Genomic DNA, 23057 nt, shown 5'->3' on the forward strand with positions numbered 1-23057 from the left:
GACTGGAGAATAGATACCTAGACTTTTATCAAATATGAAAATTCCACATAAGATTGATGGTAGGCCTAGAACGCAATTACTTTTTGTTTTAATTAATGTATTTAGTTACTAGGATATCTACTGAAACTTTTTTTTTTTTTAACTTCCACTATAGTTAACATATAGTGTTATATTAGTTTCAGGTATACAATATAGTGATTCAACAGCTCTATACATTACACAGTGCTCATGATAAGTGTACTCTTTGTCTCCTTTGCCTGTTTCACCTGTCCCCACACTCACCTCCCCTCTGGTAACCATTAGTTTGTTCTCTGTAGTTTTTCAGTGTGTCTCTCTTGTTTTTCAGTTTGTTTCTCTTCTTTGTTTTGTTTTTTATATTTCACTTGGCTTTAATACCCTGTAGATTCCTTCATGTTATTGCATATGGCAATGTTTTGTTGTTTTTGATGGCTGAGTAATACTCCATTGTACATATGTACCACTTCTTTATCCATTCATCTCTCTTTTTTTTTTTTTAATGTTTATTTATTTTTGAAGAGAGACAGAGACAGAATGCGAGGGGGTTAAGGCAGAGAGAGAGGGAAGCACAGAATCCGGGCTCTGAGCCGTCAGCACAGAGCCTGACGTGGGGCTCAAACTCACAAGCTGTGAGATCATGACCTGAATCGAAGTCGGTCGCTTAACCAACTGAGCCACCCAGGCACCCCTATCCATTCATCTCTTGATGGTCACTTGGGTTGCTTCCATATCTTGGCTATTATAAATAATGCTGCAATAAACACAGGTGTGCATACACCTTTTCAAATTAGTGTTTCATATTCTTTGGGTAAATACCCAGTAGTGGAATTAATGGATCATGTGGTAATTCTATTTTTAATTTTTTGAGGAACCTCATACTGTTTTCCACAGTGGCTGTACCAGTTTGCTTTCCCACCAACAGTGCAAGAGGGTTCTTTTTTCTCCACATCTTCACCAACATTTGTTGTTTCTTGTTTTTCTTATTTTAGCCATTCTGACAGACATGAGGTAATATCTCATTCTGTTTTGATTTATATTTCCATGGTAATAAGTGATGTTAAGCATCTGTTCATGTGTCTGTTAGTGATCTGAATGTCTTCTTTGGAGAACTGTCTGTTCATTTCATCTGCCCATTTTTTAATCGGATTATTTATTTTTTTGGATGCTAAGTTCTTAATATATTTGGCTACTCACTCTTTATCAGACATGTCATTTGCAAATATCTTCTCCCATTCCGTAGGTTGTCTTTTAGTTTTATTGACTGTTTCCTTTGCTCTGCAGAAGCTTTTTATTTTGATGTAGTCCCAATACTTAATTTTTGCTTTCATTTCCCTTGCCTCAGGAGACTTATTTTTAAAATGTTGCTATGGCCAATGTCAGAGAAATTACTGTTTGTGCTCTCTTCCAGGGTTTTGATTTTGGTCTCACATTTAGGTCTTTAATCCATTTTGAGTTGGTTTTTTGTGTAAGGTGTGAGAAAATTGGTCCACTTTCATCCTTTTGCATGTGGTTGTCCAGTTTTCCCAACACCATTTGTTGACAAGACTTTTTCCCATTGTGTATTCTTGCCTCCTTTGTCAAAGATTAATTGGCCATATAATTGTGGGTTTATTTCTGGGCTCTCTGTTTTGTTCTCGATCTACATGACTTTTTTTGTGCCAGTACCATTCTGTTTTGATTATTATAACTTTGTAGTATAGCTTGATACCTGGGATTGGGACACCTCCAGCTTTGTTTTTCTTTTTCAAGATCGCTTTGGCTATTTGGGTTCTTTTGTGGTTCCATACAAATGTTAGAATTATTTTTTCTAGTTCTGTGAAAAATGCTGTTAGTGTTTTGATAGGGATTGCATTAAATGTGTAGATTGCTTTGGGTGGCATGGACATTTTAACAATATCTGTTCTTCTAATCCATTGGCATGGAATGTCTTTCCATTTGTGTCATCTTCAGTTTCTTTCATCAGTGTTTTATAGTTTTCAGAGTTTAGGCCTTTCACCTCCTTGGTTAAAGTTTCTTCCTAGGTATTTTATTACTTTTGGTGAAATTGTAAATGGGAGTTTTTTTCTTATTTTCTCTTTCTACTATTAGTGTATAGAAATTGAACAGATTTCTGTATATTGATTTTTATATCTTGTGACTTTATTGAAGTCATTTATGGTTGTAGTAGGTTTTGGTGGAGTCTTTAGTGTTTTCTATATGTAGTATCATGTCATCTAGAAGTAGTAAAAGTTTTCCTTTTTTTTTTTTTAATTTTTTTTTTTAACATTTTATTTATTTTTGAGACAGGGAGAGACAGAGCATAAACAGGGGAGGGTCAGAGAGAGGGAGACACAGAATCTGAAACAGGCTCCAGGCTCTGAGCTGTCAGCACAGGGCCCGACGCGGGGCTCGAACTCACGGACCGTGAGATCATGACCCAAGCCGAAGTCGGCCGCTCAACCAACTGAGCCACCCAGGCGCCCCAGTTTTCCATTTTCCATACCAGTTTGGATGCCTTTTATTTCTTTTTGTTGTCTGATTGCTGTGGCTAGAACTTCCAGTACTCTGTTGAATAAAGGTACTGTTGAGAGTGGACATTCTTTTCTTCTTCCTTATCTTAGGAAAAAGCTCTCAATTTTTCATCATTGAGTGTGATGTTAGCTATGAGTTTTTAATATGTGGCCTTTATTATATTGAGGTATGTTCCCTCTAAACCTACTTTGTTGAAGGTTTTTTATCATGAATGGGTTTTGTACTTTGTCGAATGTTTTTTCTGCATCTATTGAAATGATCATATATTTTTAATCCTTTCTCTTGTTGAAGTGATGTATCATGTTGATTAATTTGCCCTTGCATCCTAGGAATAAATCCCACTTGATCATGGTGAATGATTTTTTTTAGTGTATTGTTGTGTTTGGTTTGTTGAACATTTTTGTGTCTTCGTTCATCACAGATACTGGCCTATAAGTCTCTTGTTTTTGTTTGTTTTGTTTTTGTTTTTGTTTTTGTTTTTGGTAGTATCTTTATCTGGTTTTGGTATCAGGGTAATGTTGGTCTTATAGAATGAATTTGGCAGCTATCCTTCGTCTTCTATCTTCCAGAATAGTTTGAGAATAATAGGTATTAGCTCATCTTTAAATGTTTGGTAGAATTCACCTGTAAAGCTGTCTGGTCCTGGACTTTTGTTTGTTGGAAGTTTTTTGATTATTGACTCTATTTCTTTGCTGGAAATGGCCTGTTCAAATTTTCCATTTCTTTCTGATTCAGTTTTGTTAGGTTATGTTTCTAGTAATTTATCCATTTCTTCTTGGTTGTTCAATTTGTTGGCATATAATTTTTCATAATCTCTTATAATCCTTTGTATTTCTGTGGTGTTGGTTGTTATCTCTCTCTCTCTCTCTCTCTCTCTCTCTCTCTCTCTCTCTCTCTCTCTCTTTGAGTCTGGCTAAAGATTTGTCAATTTCATTGATCTTTTCAAAGAACCAGCTCCTGGTTTCATCTACTATATTGTTTTTTTAGTTTCTATTTTGTTTGTTTCTCCTTTAATCTTTATTATTTTCTTCCTTCTACTGGTTTGGGCTTTATTCTTTTTCTAGCTCCTTTAGGTATGAGGCTAGTTGTTTATTTGAGATTTTTCTTTTTGAGGTAGACCTACATTGCTATAAACATCCCTCTTTTTTTTTTTTAATGTTTATTTACTTTTGAGAAAATGTGCAAATGAGCAGGAGAGGACCAGAGAGGGAGACCAAGGATCTGAAGCGGGCTCTGTGCTGAGAGTGGAGGCCTGGTGTTGGGCTCAATCTCAGAAACTGTGAGATCATGACCTGAGCCAAAGTTGTATGCTTAACCGACTAAGCCACCCAGGTGTGCCCCTAAACATCCCTCTTTGGAATAGTTTTTGCTGTATCCAAAAGATTTTGGACTGTAGTATTTTCGTTAGTCTCCATGTGTTTCTTGATTGCCTCTTTGATTTCTTGATTAACCCATTCATTCTTTAGTAATATATTATTTAACTTTCATGTGTTCTTTCCAGATTTCTTGTGGTTGATTTCTACTTTCATGCCATTATGGTCAGAAAAGTTGCATGGGACAACTTCAGTCTTTTCAAATTTGTTGAGACTTGTTTTGTGGCCTGTCATGTGATCTGTTCTGGAGAATGTTCCATGTGCACTTGAAAAGAATGTGTATTCTGCCGTTTTAGGATGGAATTCTTTAGAATATATCTGGTAGATCCATATGGTCAAGTATGTCATTCAGAAAGCAACTGTTTCCTTGCTGATTTTCTGTTTCGATCTTTCCGTTCATGTAAGTGTGATGTTAAAGTCTCCTACTATTGGGGCACTTGGGTGACTTAGTTAAGAGTCTGACTCTGTTTCAGCTCAGGTCGTGATCTCACAGTTCGTGAGTTCCAAGTCCCACATCCAGCTCTGTGCTGACAGTGCAGAGCCTGCTTTGGATCCTCTTTCTCCTGCTCTGCCCTTCCCCTGCTCTCACATGTGCATGCTCTGTCTCTTTCCCTCCCTCCTAACTTCCCTCCCTCCCTCTCTCTCTCAAAATAAATTTTTTTTAATGTGTATTTTTGAAAGACAGAGTGTGAGCGGGGGAGGGACAGGGAGACAGGGAGACACAGAATCTGAAGCAGGCTCCAATCCAGGCTCCAAGCTGTCAGCACAGAGCCTGACGCAGGGCTCAAACTCAAGAGCCATGAGATCATGACCTGAGCCAAAGTCAGCTGCCCAACTGACTGAGCCACCCAGGTACCCCTAAATAAATAAACTTTTAAAAATAAATAGAATAGGGGTGCCTGGGTGGCTCAGTTGGTTAAGCGTCCGACTCTTGATTTCAGCTCGGGTCATGATTTCACGGTTCATGAGTTCGAGACCCATATGGGGCTCTGCGCTGACAGCATGGAACCTGCTTCAGATTCTCTCCCCTTTTTCTGCCCCTCCCCTCCTCATGCCTTCTCTCTCAAAATAAATAAACTTTAAAAAGTTTATGTTAAAAATAATAAAGTCTCCTGTTATTCCTAGTGATTACTTCCTTATGTTTGTTATTAGTTGCTTTGTGTATTTGGGTGCTGCCATGTTAAGTGCATAAATATTTACAGTTGCTATTTCTTGTTGAATCTGTCCCTTACTGATTATGTAGTGTCCTTTGTCTCTTGTTATTAATAGTCTTTGTTTAAAGTCTGTTTTGTCTGATACAAGTATTGCTACCTGGGCTTTCTTCTGGCATTCATTTGCATGATAAAGGCTTCTCCATCCCTTCACTTTCAATCTGTGGGTGTTTTTCAGTCTGAAATGAGTCTCTTGTAGGCTGCATATCGATGGGTTTTGTTTTTGTTTTTGTTTTTGTTTTTTTAATCCATTCCATCACCCTGTCTTTTGATTGGACTGTTTAGCCTATTTACATTCAAGGTAATATGTAGGTATGTACATATTGCTATTTTGTTACTTGTTTTATGAATGTTTTTGTAGATCCCTGTTCCTCTGTTCCTTCTCTTGCTCTCTTCTGTCATGGTTTAGTGGCTTTCTGTAGTGATAATAGTTGGATTCCTTTCTCTTTATTTTTTGCATATTAGTTGCCAGTTTTTGATCTGTGATTACCATTATGTATGTATGTATATGTATATATATATTTGTATGTGTATTCATATACATTCGCCATCTTCTGCATATAATATGTAAGTTGATGGTCACTTACGTTTGAACCTATTCTTAACTCCCACCATCCCACTCCCAGGTTTTAGGTATATCGTATCATACTTTCTATCCTTTTATTTGTAAATCACTTGACTGATTTTTATAGATATACTTAATTTTACTGCTTTTGTGCTTCCTTCTTTTTTTATTCCTGCTTATGGTCTTTCCTTTCCACTCAGTCCCTTTTAACATTTCTCATAGGGCTGGTGTAGTGGTCATGAATCCCTTTATTTATTTATTTATTTATTTATTTATTTATTTATTTATTTATTTTTATCTGGGAAACTCTCCTATTCTGAATGAGAGCCTTGCTGAATAGAGTATTCTTGGCTGCTGTTTTTTTTTTTTTTTTTTTCCTTTCAGAACTTTGAATACATTATACCACTCCCTCTGGCCTGCAAAATTTCTGCTAAAAAATGAGCTGAAACAGGGTTTCCCTTGTATGTAACAGTTTTCTTTTCTCTTGCTACTTTTAAAATTTGTTCTTGGGGCACCTGGGTGGCTCAGTCAGTTAAGCATCTGACTGAGCTCAGGTCATGATCTCACGGTCCATGAGTTCAAGCCCCACATGGGGCTCTGTGCTGACAGTTCAGAGCCTAGAGCCGGATTCAGATTCTGTGTCTCCTTTTCTTTCTGCCCCTCCCCCACTCACACTGTCTCTGTCTCTCAAAAATGAATAAATGCTAAAAATTTTGGGGAGGGGGCACCTGGATGGCTCAGTCGCTTAAGCATCCAACTTCAGTTCAGGTCATGATCTCACGATTTGTGAGTTCGAGCCCTGCTTCAGGCTCTGTGCTGACAGCTCAGAGCCTGGAGCCTGCTTCAGATTCTGTGTCTGCCCATCTCCCTGCCCCTCCCATACTCATTCTCTGTCTCTCAATAATAAATAAACGTTAAAAATTTTAAAAAAAAATTTTTTTTTAACTTGCTCTTCATTACTACATTTTTGTCATTTTAATTCCTGTGTGTGTCTTCGTGTGAACCTCCTTGGGTTGATTTTGTTGAGGATTTGCTATGCTTCCTAGATCTAAATTTCTGCTTCCTTCCCCAGATTCAGGAAGTTTTCAGCCATTATTTCTTCAAATAAATTTTCTGCCTCCTTTTCTCTCTCTTCTGAGATCCATACACTTGTTGTCACTGAGTTCCCTAAATCTTTTTTTTTTTTTTTTTTTTTGCCTGTGAAGCTTGATTGCTTTCCATTACTTGGTCCTCCCAGTCACTGATTCTTTCTTCTGCTTCATCTAGTCTGTTTATTCCCTCTAGTGTATTTTTAATTTCAGTTATTGAGTTCTTCATCTCTGATTTGTTTTGTTTTCTGTTTGTTGAGAGTTTCACTGAAGAGTTCCACTCCTTTCTAACTTCAGTGAGTATCTTTATGACCATTACTTTAAATTCTCTATTGAGCATATTACTTACCTGTTTCATTTAGCTCTCTTGCTGTGATTATGTCTTGGTTCTTTTCTTTGGGACATAGTCCTCTGTGTCCTTGTTTTGTCTAACTCTGTTTCTCTGTGTTAGGAAAGTCAGCTATGTCTCCTGCTCTTGAAAATAGTGGCCTTGTGAAGAAGAGGTCCTGTAGTGCCCTTCAGTGCAGTGTCCCCTGTTCACCACGACCTAGCACTTCAGGGGTGTCTCCTATGTGTGTTGTGTGCACCCTGGTATTGTAGCTGAGCCACATTTGCCTTCATTCCAGTTGTGTGCAATGGCTCTCTTTGTCTGTCTTGGGTAAGGTTTGATCCCTGTGTTGTTAGTGGCCCAGTCTGGGGCTGCCTTGGGCTTGAGCTGAATCAATCCAGGCATTTGCCAGAGATGCAGTAGCACGAAACTGCTGGGCACTTTCCCTCTATTGTCCTCCGAGAAGCTTTCAGTGGTGGACTTGGCCTTCAGTCAAAACAACTGTCTGCCCCCAGCCCACTGCTAGGGCCATAGTCAGACTGGTATGTGTAGTTATCTTCCCCGTTCTCTGGGGCAGGAGGAGTCTCTTTGCAGTAGTGTTTGGCCTTGTTGGGGCTGCCTGCACCTTGCCAGGCTTGTGCCATCACTTTGGATGGGCTCTGGCCAAGGGCATATTGGAGGGGCCAGGTCAATAGGGCAATGGGGGTAGGGCCCATACAGTTCCAGGAAGCTCTAAGCCAGTCCGATGCAGGAGGGAACTGCAGCTGCCCAGGAAAAGTTCACCTGGGCTTGGATGGAGTGTTTCTGCAGGAGAATGCTGGGGCTGGGCTCTTTGTTAGCAACCCAGGTAACAAGTATTAGCACTGCTCTGATTCCTACAGGTGCCCATCTATCTAGCCTGGGGCGGGGACAATGTTGCCTTTCAACTCTTTTGTTCTTGGAGAGGTGTCCCAAAAATCCCTACCCTCTAGCATGCACTCAAGATTAGTAAATAAATCTCCTTTCCATATATATACACCAGGTCTATATATACCAGGTCTTCAAACTGCTGCTTCTAAGCTTTATCCCAATGGGGCTGTTTATGTTTGTTGTGTTGTCTCTTTTAAGGGCAGGGACTCTGCCCTCCTATCTCTCCCAGAGCCAAGCCCACTGATTTTTAGTTTCAGGTCTTAAGTCATCCTCCCCCGCCCCCCGCCCCAGATTGTTGGGCCTCTTTGGTTTTCAAAGCCAAATGTTACAGGAATTCATCTTCCCCATGTAATTTCCTTGTGCCTGGGGTGCCTGCCTTCAGGAACTGCTTCTCTCCTCTCTTTCTATCTGCTGTATCCTTCCCTCCTGTGGACAGTCCCGAGAGTCCATTTGATTCCTGCCAATACCTTTGTTCTTCCTACCCTCTTTGATGTGGCCCCTGCTCTACATTTAGCTGTGGAGAGTCTTTTCTGTCAGTCTTTAAGTCATTTTTTGGGTTATTGATACTAATCCTCCTACTCTGCCATCTTCCCCAAGTCAGACTTTTATTTAAAAGTGTTTCTTTTGAGGAACATCTCAGTGGTTCAGTCCGTTTGAGCATCTGACTTTAGCTCAGGTCATGATCTCATAGTTCGTAAGCTTAAGTCCCTCATCAAGCTCTGTGCTGACAGCTTGGAGCCTGGAGCCTGCTTCAGATTCTGTGTCTCCCTCTCTTTCTACCCCTCCCTGCTTGTGCTTTTTCTGTCTCAAAAATAAATAAACATTTTAAGAATTAACAAAAATAAAAAGTAAATAAAAGTGTTTCTTTTGAGATAGGCCCCGCTTTGTGAAAACCAGCTCTAACAGAACTGTCTAATACTGATTTCACATGGAGTCTGGAAGAAGCTTTAGAAGTAGAGTCCCTCTGGTGAAACTAGATAAGCCTATTTGTTAGTTGCCATGTTTTATGTTGATAAAATAATGATAAGTGTAGATTTAATTTTCATTGTATAGCTCGTGCCTTGGATTTTTGAAGACAGCATTATTAGTTCATTAGTTGACCGAGATTTTAGTCGGTCTTTAAAAGTTAAGAATCCTTAATCTTGTCTTTAAAATTTGTTACCAGAATTGTATTCTGATCCACCTGAGCAACAACTCTGTCCTGTTCAAAGGATTATAATAGTAAGACCATATTTTTGGTTTGATACAATAGCAAGGTAAAGAGTTCTGAATTTATAATTAAGCATTTGAGTCTAGTAAATTAATTTATTTGGGTTTATTAAATTTCTGTAATATGTTAAAGATGCCTTTCGAGTTTTATCCTGTAGGACATCTTGTTCTCAAGACATCCAGACAAGATATTTTCATTCATTCAGCAAATATCAATTGAGTCCCTGTTTTGTGCAAGTACTAAGAGTGGTAGGGAACAAAAGAAAGTCCCTGCTGCTGTGGAACTTGTGTTCTGAAGGGGCACAAGTCAGGGATCCAGCCCTCTTGATACATACCCATCATGTCCTCGTCCTTCTCGTTGTATCTTATTGTATCTCCATATGTGACATGCATCTCTGTGGAGTCCATGAGCCATGAATTATCTCCCCCTCACTTAGTGATCTGTGACCACACAGGAAGAGGGAAACAAGGACATCTCCATTCTTTGGCAGACTTTATGAGTAGCTGTAGAGGTGCTAGGTCTTACCTCTTGGTCTATAAGAGGGAGTTTGCAAGGACCTCAATATCATCATCCTTTCCAGGGACTCAATTTCTAGCTGAAGCTTCATTGGCCACACATCTACCCCAACCCTATCTCTCCTTATCTGACAGGTTTCATGTTCTTTTTACTACTAACTCCATCAGTGTCATCATTTCAGCTACTGAACTACTATTTTGTTCTGTGTTTCACTTACAGCAGATCCCTTGCCTGGGCTTGAGGAGAAACCACCAAACATTGGTGGTTCAGAGGGCGTGTACCTCAAACAACTACCTCACCCTACACCTCCCTTGCAGACCGACTGTACCAGGCAGAGCTCACCACAAGAAAGGGAAACAGAGGGCCCAGAGCTCAAAAGCGACTCCTCAGATTCTGGAGACAACTGTAAAGCAACAAAGAGCAAGAATACCTGGCCCTCAGAGAGCGGCTATACCAGCCCAGCCACTCAAGGATGTATGCGAGACCTCTCCACTCTGGCAGATAGAGGGGCTCTACCTGAAAATGGAGTAGTTGTTGAAGCATCCCCTTGTGGATCAGAGGGGAAGGGCCTTAGTGTTAGTGGTTCAGAAAAGCCACTCTGCCCCAGAGGTAAAACACTACAGGAAACCATGCCATGTGCAGGACAGAACCCAGCTACACCTCCCAACACAGACCCCAGTTTGATGGGAGGCACTGTAAGCCAGTTTTCTCCCTTGTACATGCCCGGCCTGGAATACCCAAATTCAGCTACCCATTACCACATCAGTCCAGGCCTGCAAGGTTTGGGCCCTGTGATGGGAAGTAAACCCTCAGTATCCCATCCTCAGCATTTTCCCCCTAGGGGCTTTCAATCTAGCAACCCTCATTCTGGAGTCTTTCCCCGGTATCGCCCCCACCAAGGAATGAGGTATTCCTACCAGTCACCACCTCAGCCTTCCTACCATCACTATCAGCGAACTCCTTATTATCCGTGTCCACAGGGCTTTTCTGACTGGCAGAGACATCTTCATCCCCCGGGAAGCCCAAGTGGGCTCCCACCTAATCCACCTCCTCCACCAAGGCCCCTCTTCTCAGATAAGAGCACCTTGGCTAATCTGCAAGGCTGTGAGACACTGAATGCTGCCTTAACTTCCCCAACCCAAATGGATGCAGTGGCTGCTAAAGTAGTCTCAGCTGATGGGCAGAATCCTGTTCCAGAGGAAGAAAAGCTGGATGAATCTATGGAGAGACCAGAGAGCCCCAAAGAATTTTTAGACCTGGACAACCATAATGCAGCTACCAAGCGACAGAGCTCATTGTCAGCCAACGAATATCTTTATGGAACTCCTCCACCTCTGAGTTCAGGGATGGGATTTGGTTCATCTACTTTCCAACCCCATGGTGTGATGCTACAGACAGGGCCTCCTTATACACCTCAGCGGCCAGCCAGTCATTTCCAGCCCAGAGCTTACTCCTCCCCTGTGGCTGCTCACCCACCTCACCATCCAGTGGCTGCCCAGCCCAACGGCCTCTCTCAGGAGGGCCCCATCTATCGCTGCCAGGAAGATGGCCTGGGTCACTTTCAAGCTGTAATGATGGAACAGATTGGCACTGGAAGTGGAATAAGGGGACCTTTCCAAGAAATGTACAGATCATCAGGGTAAGGTTACATTAGGTGGTTTTTGGGTTGTTTTTTTGTTTTTTGGGGGTTTTTTGTTTTTCTGAAAAAAGAAATAGTTTTAAAGAGCAAAATGATCTTAGGAATAACGATAAATGTTAGCAGTCTAGGTCCAAGAAAAACATGTGACTCATTGATAATTGGAGACTTAATGGAAGTGTATCAGCCTTAGAGTCTGATTTTATCTTTGGCACTTTTTTTCCCTCATGAAAGTGAAATCACATTTAAATGACAGATTTTGACCCTAGAAACTTGATAGCTCCGGTTGAGAGCTATAGACAGGCGTCAATATGCTGCCAGGTTCAGATACTCTGACTAGGGTAAAATGGGTCTTTCTCAAATCCTGAGGTTATGGGATCACATGTAATGCTCAGGTTTTATCCCTTATCTGTCATTTCTTCTTAAAACAAGTCAAATACTATCCCCATTAGAGTTCTTGCAAATAGTGATGAGGTGACCTGTGATCCATGAAATTTTCAAATTAATAATATATAAAAGGTGGTTAAATGAAGTTGTTTATATTAAAGTTATAAAGCCTAGGGGCACCTGGGTGGCCCAGTTGGTTAAATATCCAACTCGATTTCAGTCAGTCATGATTTCACAGTTCATGCAATTGAGCCCAGAGTCAGGCTCCTCACTGAGGGTGGAAGGGTGGAGCCTGCTTGGGATTTTCTCTCTCTCTCTGCCCCTACCCCACTTATTTTCTCGCTCTCTCTCAAATACTTAAACTTAAAAAAAAAAATGAAGTTATGAAGCTTAATCTTAAAACCAATACCATCCAACTTAAAAACTAATGTGCCTTTCTTCAGTGCCAACCTAAGAAGACCTTACCTCCAAAACCTCTCCCCCATTTAACGTTGTGCCATATTTGTTTTATGCCTCACTAAGTACATTGTTTCTTTTCTTTGTCTTTTCTTTTAAACCATTGGGAAGTAAATTGCAGACATCCTGACCCTTTCTTCCTAAATATGTCAGCATGCATCTGCTAAGAATAATGACATTTTCCTGGAGCACAATCTCAAACTATTTTCACACCTAAGGAAAATAACACTAATAGTATTTAATACAGAGTTCTCACTTAATTTCTCCAGTTGTCCTCAAAATATCTTTTAAAAAAAAATTTTAATGTTTATTTATTATTGAGAGAGAGACAGAGCATGAGCAGGGGAGGGGCAGAGAGAGGAGGAGACACAGAATCTGAAACAGGCTCCAGGCTCTGAGCTGTCAGAGCCCAGTGCAGGGCTCAAACCCACAGACCGTGAGATCATGACCTGAGCTGCAGTTGGATGCTCAACTGACTGAGCCACCTAGGCACCCCTCAAAATATCTTTTAAAACTACATTTCTTGGGGCACCTGAGTTGTTCAGTTAGTTAAGTGTCTTACTTCAGCTCAGGTCATGATCTCAAGGTTCATGAGTTCGAACCCCACAACGGGCACTGTGCTGATGCTCGGAGCCTGCTGCCTGCTTCAGATTCATATTCTCTCTCTCTCTCTCTCTCTCTCTCTCTCTCTCTCTCTCTCTCTGTCCCTCCCCTGCTCACGCTCTGTCATTCTCAAAAAATGAAACATTGAAGCTACATTTCTTTGTTTTATTTTTTTTTTCCCATCCAGGATCCATTTAAGGTTAATGTATATGTTTGGTTGCTATGTCTGTTTAATCTCTTAGTTTGAGACATTTATGCTATCATTGTTTTGGGTTTTTTTGTTTTTCAAAGACTCCAGGCTAGTTCTCATGTAAACTGTCCCAATCTCTGGATTCTTCTCATTGTTTCCTCATATTTGGAGTCCAGTTAAACATTTGTCAAGAACACTACATAGGTGGTGTCATGTACTTTCTTTCTTTTTTAAGTTGGCTCCACGCCCAGCATGGAGCCCAACATCATGCTTGAACTCAACCCTGAGGTCAAGATCTGAGCTGAGATCAAGGGTGGGATGCTTAACGGACTGAGCCACCCAGGTGCCCCGGTGTCATATACTTCTTATTGCATCTCATCTGGAGGCACACGATGGCACTTTGTCCCAGTATTGATTTCAAGTTTGATTACCTAGATAATTAAGGCCGTATCTGCCAGATTTTTGTGATTAAAGTGTCTCTTTTCATTTTTAATTAATATGTCTTCATTAATTCTTAACTATGCTTTCTTGTGGCTACAGAATGCAAATGCATCCGGTCCAGTCACAGTCCTCGTTCCCAAAGACCCCAGCACCAGCAACGTCACAGGAAGAGCTGCCACCACATAAACCCCCAACACTTCCTCTTGATCAGGTAAAAATTACCAGCAATTAGAATTTTTGTTATTCTTCGAGGTGGCAGGGAATAGTTTATTGTGAGTTTGTTGTGATTCTGAAAAAATCTTTTAAGGTGTTCTGGGAAGTGCTTCATGTCCTACTGGCAGCCAAGTAAAAAGGGCCCCTCGGGCCCTGTGCTCCAAGTAGATTCAGTGGTGGAAAAAGCCAGGAGAAGATGACCTCGGAAGTAGCTCCTGTGCTGTCTCTGTATGTTCCTTTTTTCTGTCCTTGTGGTAACCAGCTATTTGGGGCTGTTTAAGCCTCATGTTTCCTAACTGGCCACTAGCATTTATTTTGATAAGATAGCTTTGTATTTTTTTATTCTACCAATTTCATCTGAGAGGGACTGGTTAGTCCAGTTTTAAAAGAACTGTAGCTACCTTCAAGTGCTGCTTTTCTGCCAGGCACCGTGCTAAGGGTTTCTGCATGCAGCATCTCATTTAATCTCTTTCTTGACTGCCATGAATTAATTATCTTCACTGACATCAGTTCCATTCCCTAATGTGCAAGAAATCCCACAGCTCCTGAGTGACAAGGTTGGGGTCTGGATCAGGAGGTCCAAAATTTTAGATCCCACCCTCCAGAAGTAAACTGTGATGGCTGAAACCAAAACCAAGCCATTTTTCAGGTGGAGAGGAATGTGTACAGCTCTTCAGCTTACTTAATTTTTTTAAACAATACAGCTGTCAATTTTGTTTAAATTGTCTTTATTTGCTTCTCTCAGAGCTAGTCCAAGGAGGAAATAAACCCCAAGGAAACAGAAAGCTGCGCATGAAGACTGGAACATGGAGAATTTAGGGGAATGGTCCCTGCTCATCTCTGTTCCTGTCCCCCCGCCACACCCCTTCACAGTGCATCACTCGTGCCATCCAAGAGCTGGAGCCATTCCCAGAGTCCTAGACTAACACCAGCTTGCAGCGGTCCTTGGGCAGGGATCTTTTGCATGGCTGATAGTTAAAAACAGATGAACTGAAATTAGTGACAGCTTTTCTAAGTCCTGAGACTCTTTTTTCAGGGAAGATCATCCTAAACTTGGGGGAGGGGTCATACTTATGAATGGAGTGGTGCTTGTAAACTTTCATGAGCAGCTAAACTCAGGTATATATTTGGGGAAGGGACTACTCGTAGTATTAATGTGTTTGGAGCTGGGTCCAGTTTACAGAATTTTCATGTTGCCTTTTAAAAATAATTTTTGTTGTTGGTGGTGAATGTATTGTACATAAAGTGGGAAGGGTGGGTGGGGGTGTGGAAGAAATGGAAGTCCTAACTATGGTGGGCACGCAGCACTAGAGTGATCCTCATTTGTTTACAATCATATCACACTGAATACTTTCGGGAGCTGGAGAAGAGGGTAGGGTAAATTTACTCTTGTAAAATGTCACTATTTCCTCAGTGGCTAGCAGTCCTTTGTTAGCTAAAGGCCTTCTTTCCGATCAGCCGTAGAGGGTACCATTGCACTACACCCTGGTTGTGGGCTTTCTCCATTGGAAGGCAGAGTGCTCTCACATGTTCTACCAGGAGCGTCTGCCCACAAGACTGGCTTCCCTCTCATCCAGTGGCCTAAATCCTGGATTTCAGAGAGCAGTGCCGCACCTTCCTGATTTGCCACCAGCCCTACCAGATAGTTGTAAACCAATATCAGGAATTGGGATCACTAGAGTGTTTTGCTTATTAAAATATAAAATGAATCATCCTTGTCACAGACCTGCTGGGACTGTGATCTGGTAGGCATCACACAAAGCTTTCTGACACGAATCACATTTTGTGGAAGTGACTACTCAGGTTTGTATATGTTAGTACAATAAAGAAATTGCACAGTTTTGAATAGGAAAAATGTATTCTATAGATTTACAGGTTGAATTTAGGAATGTCTCGGTATATATAGGTTTTATTCATTTTAAGTGAATCATAGTAAGATAAGTCATGGTGATTTAAAATAGCTTTCAGGAACAAGTTCTTGGAAATCATTTGTCATACCTGTGATAGGAAACAATTTTACAGTATTAAATTACTTTGTTACAGTTTTAGAAGTGAATTACACTGGATTGTCCCTGGTTAGCATTCTATATTTGATTTTAGCTGAGATGCCACCAAAGTTAGGACTCCTATGTTTTAAACTTTTGAATATCCCACAAAGAAAAAAAATAAGACTAAGGAAAAATGCCCTGAAATTACAGGTTTTTGTAAAGAATAGCATATTTTTAAGCATGCCTTTGGGATAGTAGAAAAGCTTCCATATATTATTAATCTGCCCTAGTTTCTTACAAATTCAGCCTTGTGAGGGGCCAGTAGAATCTTTCCCTCCAATTCCAGCATCATTGATGAAACGTGGAGCCAACATGTTTAAAGTTTGCTAAGCGTGTGCTATCAGGAAGAGAAACAAATTGGAAATAATCCATGTTATACCGATGGAAGCCCAACATACCAGCTCCAGTGTAATGGAGACTCATAAAAATAAGGGAATGCTTTTGACCTGGCGTTGTGGCTCACAGCTCAGGTAGGATTAAGAGTTGCATAGGGAACACAGGGAGCCTTTAAGATACAATGCACAAAAATACAAGTTTTTCTCTAATAGACTTCAGTTTTAAATTTGATGTGCTTTTATGTGGAATGAGTTTTGAGCCTGTGTTCTCATTTGATCCTAATTCTTGTTAGAGAGCTATCACTGACATAATCTGGTTTGGAGGAGTGAAGAGGTCAGCCTTATCCCTGTAGGGAGAACAGATTCCATGTTAGCCCCTAAGCTAGCGTAAGCTAGCATGGCCGAAGCATTACCTCTTCTGTTTTTATGTTTGTGTAGAAGCAGGGAGGAGAGAAAGACCAACTGGTCTTGACAGCTGGTTTGGGTCTGTTTAGAGCTGGTCTAGGCCCAGAGCCTTGTGCTGGTGACAGCCTTTCTCTTTTTGCATGAAAGCTGGTTTGGGTGAGAGGCCTCTGGCTGCTGTATAACTGGGAGCACGGTGAGCACTGGGTCTGTTCCCCTGGCACCAAAGTTGGAGGCGTTGCTTTGTGCTGAATGACCCTGGGGCGTGGGTAGGAGCGGACCATAAGCAATAGTTGGGTTGATTTGTTCCCTTTCCTTCCACCCACTCAAGGTAACCTTTTCTCCACACTCCCCCAGCCCCTTCTAATTACACATTAGAAGTGTAATTCACTTCTAAACAACAGTTCCCTGTTGCTAGAAGCTGTGAACAATATAGGAAGAAATCCGTAAATTCTTATATCCTTAACCTCCCTTCTCAGTATGTAGAGAGGTGAGAAGATATTAAGGAAGAAGAGTATCAAGGATTGAACTACTGTTTCATATCGTAACACTGGGAACAAGGGCAACAGCAAACTTGTCAGCCTTGTTGCATCCCATGTGGGAATTGGGTCATGCATTACAGGTCCCAGCACTTCAGCCCTTGTCTGGTATATCCTGAGCTTTTACTGGTCTTTGAAGTGCAGATCTACTAAAAGCAGTCAGGAGCTGAAAGATTGCAGGAACACATGTGACCGTTGAGCTGCTGTGAACCACTGATCCGCAGGACCTCTTTCCTCGTCTTTCTCCTTTGGCACTTCTCTTCCCAAGTGTCTTAAGCAGATGCAAATGCATTTGCCATCTTCTCCATAATGGGGATGATGGTCATGTGATATGCTGTAACTAGAAAGTAGTGTGTGAGGAGGTCCTAAAAATGACCTCTCTCAGGCTAGAAGGACTTTCACATGGTGGGTCAGTGTGCTGGCTCTCAGCTCTCAGTAGTCTGCAGAAGGGGATAGCTGGGGTCCACGGGTAATGAGAATACTCTCACACCTGTTTGATTTGATAGTCATGGCTAGCCTTTATTAGACTTGTTAATAAGTTAGAATCTGTTTCCCTAAGACCCAAGAGAAATAAATGATCCAGAAAGAAAAGTAAAGCCTTTTGGAAGGTTTCTGTTTGGGTTTGTTTTTGTTTTTGTTTTCCATCAGAGTCTGTTCATTTAAAAAGTAGCTGTTGGCTAAAATTATGGTAGATGCATGTGAAGAGTAAATGAGAGCAAAATACACAGATCCTTGTTCATAGAACTTTCCATCCCACTTTCTAAAAATAAAATTAAAGCCACTCCACCTCTCCTTAATCACGTTGGTTTAGTTCTTCTGGCAGTGCACATGAGCTTGTTATTAAGGATTCTTTTTTCTCAGTGAGCCCAAGTCAAACTGCACTCCAAAGGCAAAACTCTTTCATGCTCATCTTCATTTTTACATTTATTGAAAACCTCAAGACCCGTAGTATGTATGTGCCTTAGTTCACTCACACCTCAGTTTGAAATGTCATTGTGCCGTAGCTTAGCCCTCAGACCTTGGAAATGCTTCTCTTGACTAAGCATGTGGTGGTGTTATCCCGTGGCGTTTGTCTACTGTGAAATTTTTCCTGCTAATTCCCATGGAGTCCAAGAGTATGTCCAAAACACATACTCCAAAACAAAGCTCTGTCCAAAACACGCAAAATCCCAGTGTTGCAGTCACCACAGATGTCAGAAACAAGCTTTCAATCCATACCACTAGGTTGAAATTTTTCCCTTTTTTCTTTTTAACGGAAGTTCAAATCTATAAATAATATACTGCTCTTAAGACCTAATCTGAATTTCACAGGAAGTCTTAACCCAGCAGTCCCAAGGCAAGGACAGTCACATAGTGTCAGAATCCTGTCATGCTTTCAAAGAAACTGTTTTCAAAGAACTGAAAGGCTTAGAGTTTTCTAGCATTATTGCTACCCCCTGTGTTGTGACCGAGTGTCAGTGCATTTGCCCCCTGCCAGATTCTGCAAGGGCCTCCACTGAGGAAGTCAGCTCCGTGTGCGTGAGTCAGGATTGTGCCACTGTCGGGGGTTCTGGGATGCAGGGTCCCTGTGGATAGCTCTCTGTTCAACACTCCAGTGAGGATACTGGGAATCTTGGCTGAGCATGCAGAGGCTTTTATTCCGGGGCTCACATCACTGTCTAGGAACTAAGAATGTGATTGAGGCTTGCTGCATGAGAAGAAACCCCTTTTTCTTTTCTAGTGGGTTGGACTCTAACATGGATGGAGCCTTAGGGCACCCAGCCTTGCCCTGCTTTCCCATTGGGAAAACGGAACTTGAGTGAACATTTCTGCATCCCATCTCTCATATGAAGCTGTGACGCAAGCCTCAGCTCCAGGTTGCATGTTCATCTGTCTCTGCTTTGTAAAAGGCCTTTGCTAAACAGACATTAGTGAGGCTGTCTCCCCAGCTAGTCTTGGTCTCTCACTGTGTACCAGGGGACTGACTGAACCTTTACGTAGAAATACCTGAGAAGCAGCTGATTGTCCTGCATGTGTTTTTGAAAAGGGTGGGATGGGGCTGGGAACAGGGGCGTGGATAATAAGTTATTGAAGTGCTGAACCCCGTTCAGTGTCCTCCGTGTGACCCCTTTCCCCTAGCTGGGACCTGGGTACCTCACTCTCCTGCCTTGCACACAGCTCCTGGGAGCCCAGGCCAGTCTCCACCAGCCTGCGGCACAGTGTCAGGGATTCTTTGCTCCTGCTGCAAAAGCCGTGAGAACTTTCCTGGCCAGTACTGGAAAGGGGAATGCTATTTATTTTTATATTGTGTATATTTTGTCGTGGTCTGCTGATTCCCTGTTTCACTGAGAGCGACACTTACCTCAATAGTTAGTTCGATATTGTGTGTTGGATAATTTTTTAAAAGAACTTTTTAAAAAGCTTTTTGATCCTCAGAGATCTGTAGATTTTATTTCCATATGAACTGGTTATTTTGTATAAAGTACATTCTTAAAATAGCAAGGCTCTGATATGTGTGAGTTGTGTGTGTCCGTGTGTCACTTTTATCATCGGGACGAAGGTTTGAACTAGGCCCCAACGCCACCACCCATCTCCCCTGGCTTCATCAAGACGGGCAGGCGGTGTTGGGGCAGACAGCAGAGTGTGCCCTGGGCAGGTGATGGCGGTGCATGCTCTGTGGAGAGCCTCAGAACGGCACGAAAACTGGCAGTTCCACATGATGTCTGGGATACAGTACCCCCCAGCCAGCCCCATCAACACCCACCTTATTGCGCCCACTCCCAATACCACCCACAGACCCCAGCCCTTGGTACACGTACCTTTGACACACTTGTATACACTACTTTTGCTCTCCTTCCAAGATCTAGGGCAGCCTGGGGTCTGGCAGGCAGCTGTGTGTGAATTACAGGTGGTTAGAAGTGGGAGCTGCAAGGCTAGGTAAGCAGGGGCTCTTCTACCTGTTCTACCTGCCCAGTTCATTTAGGTTTTATTTCCAGTTCCTAGGAGGGTTTTTGTTACAGGGAAGAGGGAGAATAGATAAAAAGTGGGGGCGCCTGGGTGGCTTGGTCGGTTAAGCGTCCGACTTCAGCTCAGGTCATGATCTCACGGTTCGTGAGTTCGAGCCCCGCGTCAGGCTCTGTGCTGACAGCTCAGAGCCTGGAGCCTGTTTCAGATTCTGTGTCTCCCTCTCTCTCTGCCCCTCCCCTGTTCATGGTCTGTCTCTCTCTGTCTCAAAAATAAATAAACGTTAAAAAAAAAAAAATTAAAAAAAAAAAAAAAAAAAGTGGCCACCTTGGGACAACTGACTGGCCCAGTCATGGAACATGTGACTCATTCTCAGGGTCGTGAGTTTGAGCCCTACGTTGGTTATAGATTGCTTGAAAAAAAAAGAACAATGAAGCCATCTTGAAGTAGCTGTAATCACAAAACCCCACAATTTCTGGACTGTTTTATCCTTACTTGGCCTTGTGAGTAATCTCATTCAGTAAAAATTCTACCACAAATAGTACCAGTTTCCAACTCTGTTGTTCACCCAGTTTTATCACTTTCCAGGACAGTGACAGATCTCTCTTGACCTCCCGATTATGTGGTATTAAGTTATCCCTGTTGATCTATTATTATTGACTAACATATATTTGAGACTTCTATCTATCCTGTCAACTGCTTTAAAACTGTACTTTCCAGGGGCGCCTGGGTGGCTCAGTCGGTTAAGCGGCCGACTTCAGCTCAGGTCATGATCTCACGGTCCGTGAGTTCGAGCCCCGTGTCGGGCTCTGTGCTGACAGCTCAGAGCCTGGAGCCTGTTTCAGATTCTGTGTCTCCCTCTCTCTGGCCCTCCCCCATTCATGCTCTGTCTGTCTCAAAAATAAATAAACATTAAAGAAAAAATAATTAAAACTGTACCTTCCATAAAAAGTATTTTTCCTAGGGGCGCCTGGGTGGTTCAGTTGGTTGAGCGTCCGACCTTGGCTCAGTCATGATCTCTCAGTTTGAGTTCAAGCCCCGCGTCGGGCTCTGTGCTGACGGCTCGGAGCCTGGAGCCTGCTTCGGATTCTGTGTCTCCCTCTCTCTCTGCCCCTCCCCCCTGCTCACGCTTTGTCTTTCTGGCTCTCAAAAATAAATAAACCTTTAAAAATATTTTTCCTAAAAAATATTATATCAGTCACATTTTCTAGTTTAGTTGAATTTCCATATAATTTTTTTTTAATGTTTATTTTTGAGAGAGACAGACACAGAATCCAAAGCAGGCTTCAGGTTCTAAGCTGTCAGCCCGACACAGGGCTCAAACTCACAAACCATGAGATCATGACCTCACCCGAAGTCAGAAACTTAACCAACTAAACCACCCAGGCGCCCCTGATTTCCATATGATTTTTGAAGCAAAAAAAAAAAAAAAGAAACACCACCAACTTTAAGTGAAAATCATTAGTAAACCCCAGATTTGACATGATGCTGGTTAGATGTTTTGCAGTGTCTCCTTTTGCACTGGTGGGACAGGGTGGGTGGGCCACTCACTGCTCTGGCCTGGCTTCCTTTGTTGTCGTGGCAACTGTGACACTGACATGGTCTACATCTACTCCCAGTTGGTATTAGTATCACATCCTTACGATGCATGAAAAAACTAATTGCTGACTTCTGGATTCCTAACTGCAACCACTTCTGTGACCTGAATTCTTCACCAAGCAAAGGGTAAAATTCTTTGTTTCAGCTAATGATCGGGTTTAATTTACTTTGTAATAGGAACTTAGCTGTTAGCTTAGTGCCCCTAGAGTGTTCCCAGATTTATCTCCTTGGAATCAAAACAAAGTGTCTTCCACAAGTGAACTGTGTTTCAAAACTTGATACAGTAGGCAGTGTTAATCCAGTTCTATTTTTGGAACTATGATTTGACATTAACGCTTATTAAACCCTATGTGTACATAACTTACACAGCAGTTATAATCAGTGAGCTGCTTACTTCAAATTGGAGCATGAAAAGAAAGCCAGCAGGGCAAGATTTAGGGAAAAGGAAGGAAGTCACAAATTGTCCATGAGGATTAGTCTCAAAACTCTGTGGAACTTTCTTTTTTGACATTTGGAAACATCCAAAGTGCTTCTCATGTTAAACGTTAGTGTCTTATGTCTCTAAACCAATTCCTGTCATTGGGGAAGGAAAGTATCTTAATTATATAAACAAGTAGCCCCTATAGGGTTCAGTTTTGTCATAATCTACACTCTCTGGGAGTGGTATTAACAGAATGGAGAAAATAACCCACAGTTGGACTCTTGGAAGTCAACCTTCACCCTTTAACCTAACTAGAGGTGAAAGGCCTATGTCAGTAAACTGTTGTGCAAGGGGTGCCTTTGGAAGAAGTGCCATTGGACCTTTTCTCCCCAAGGCTGGATTCTAGACCAACTGGGAATGAGGCAGAGCTCTGAGTGTCCAGACTGCTGTAGCCTGCACTGTCCCCTCCCCCATGGGATTCTCTGTAGATTGGCCATGCAGGTCTGTTTCCCTGGCCTCATGATTTTCCCTTGGGTTTTTTAATGGAGAACATCTGTGTGTGTGTGTGTGTGTGTGTGTGTGTGTGTGTGTGTGTGTGTGTGTGTGTGTTTTAGTCCCCTCTCTGCTTACCAATGCTCACTCTAGTTTCCTTAGGCAATTTTCACGAAAACCTTCAGTGTAAGATGGACTGTGAAATACCAGCCAAGGAGGCAGCTGGAAAATCCCCAGATTTGGCTATTGTGTGCTGAAATCCCAGCCCCCTTCTGTTTCCATGACCTGCATATAAATTCAGGTCCCCTTGAGAAGTCTTCAGGTTTGGAAAAGCACTACCTGCTCCTAGAATCTTGGATTTGAACCTCATTTTGGACAGCGAATGACAAGAAAGGAGTAGCTCTATTCTAGCCAGTTAACGCTAGATAGAATTTTTTAACAAGGTGGAGTCAGTTCCTCGGATTGGATTCAAGGTTTTTGCTTTGGGGAGGAATTGAGTCCACAGTAGGAAGGCAAAGACATCCAAGTGAAGCCTGGCCTGTGTGTGCCCCAAGAAGTAACTCGCAGTCAAGTTCTCAGTAAGTATTAAATTCCAGCTGTATGCCTAGTTACTTTGCCTAATT

General features: G+C 41.9%; 2 protein-coding genes across 8 annotated transcripts in view; both read left to right on the plus strand.

The window, feature by feature from the left end:
• The window catches only part of LOC109276270 (chromatin remodeling regulator CECR2), a 176086-nt gene extending 160590 nt beyond the window's left edge, over nt 1-15496 (plus strand). For 3 of the 4 annotated variants that reach the window (XM_019465043.2, XM_019465046.2, XM_019465045.2), the window contains 3 exons: nt 9949-11368; nt 13542-13653; nt 14401-15496. In XM_019465043.2, coding sequence (XP_019320588.2) covers nt 9949-11368; nt 13542-13653; nt 14401-14406 — 1538 coding nt within the window. In that variant the 3' untranslated portion in view covers nt 14407-15496. The remainder of the gene's footprint in view (nt 1-9948; nt 11369-13541; nt 13654-14400) is intronic. The other variant, XM_019465044.2, reaches the window with a different exon arrangement.
• Nucleotides 15497-22734: 7238 nt separating this feature from the next.
• The window catches only part of SLC25A18 (solute carrier family 25 member 18), a 28953-nt gene continuing 28630 nt past the window's right edge, over nt 22735-23057 (plus strand). For 3 of the 4 annotated variants that reach the window (XM_019465054.2, XM_019465057.2, XM_019465059.2), the window contains exon 1: nt 22735-23012. The gene's annotated coding sequence lies outside the window, so the exon portion shown is untranslated. The remainder of the gene's footprint in view (nt 23013-23057) is intronic. The other variant, XM_019465058.2, reaches the window with a different exon arrangement.

The sequence above is a fragment of the Panthera pardus genome, unplaced genomic scaffold (assembly GCF_024362965.1).
Source record: "Panthera pardus isolate Hobbes unplaced genomic scaffold, ASM2436296v1 HiC_scaffold_6, whole genome shotgun sequence".
NCBI classification, from domain to species: domain Eukaryota; kingdom Metazoa; phylum Chordata; class Mammalia; order Carnivora; family Felidae; genus Panthera; species Panthera pardus.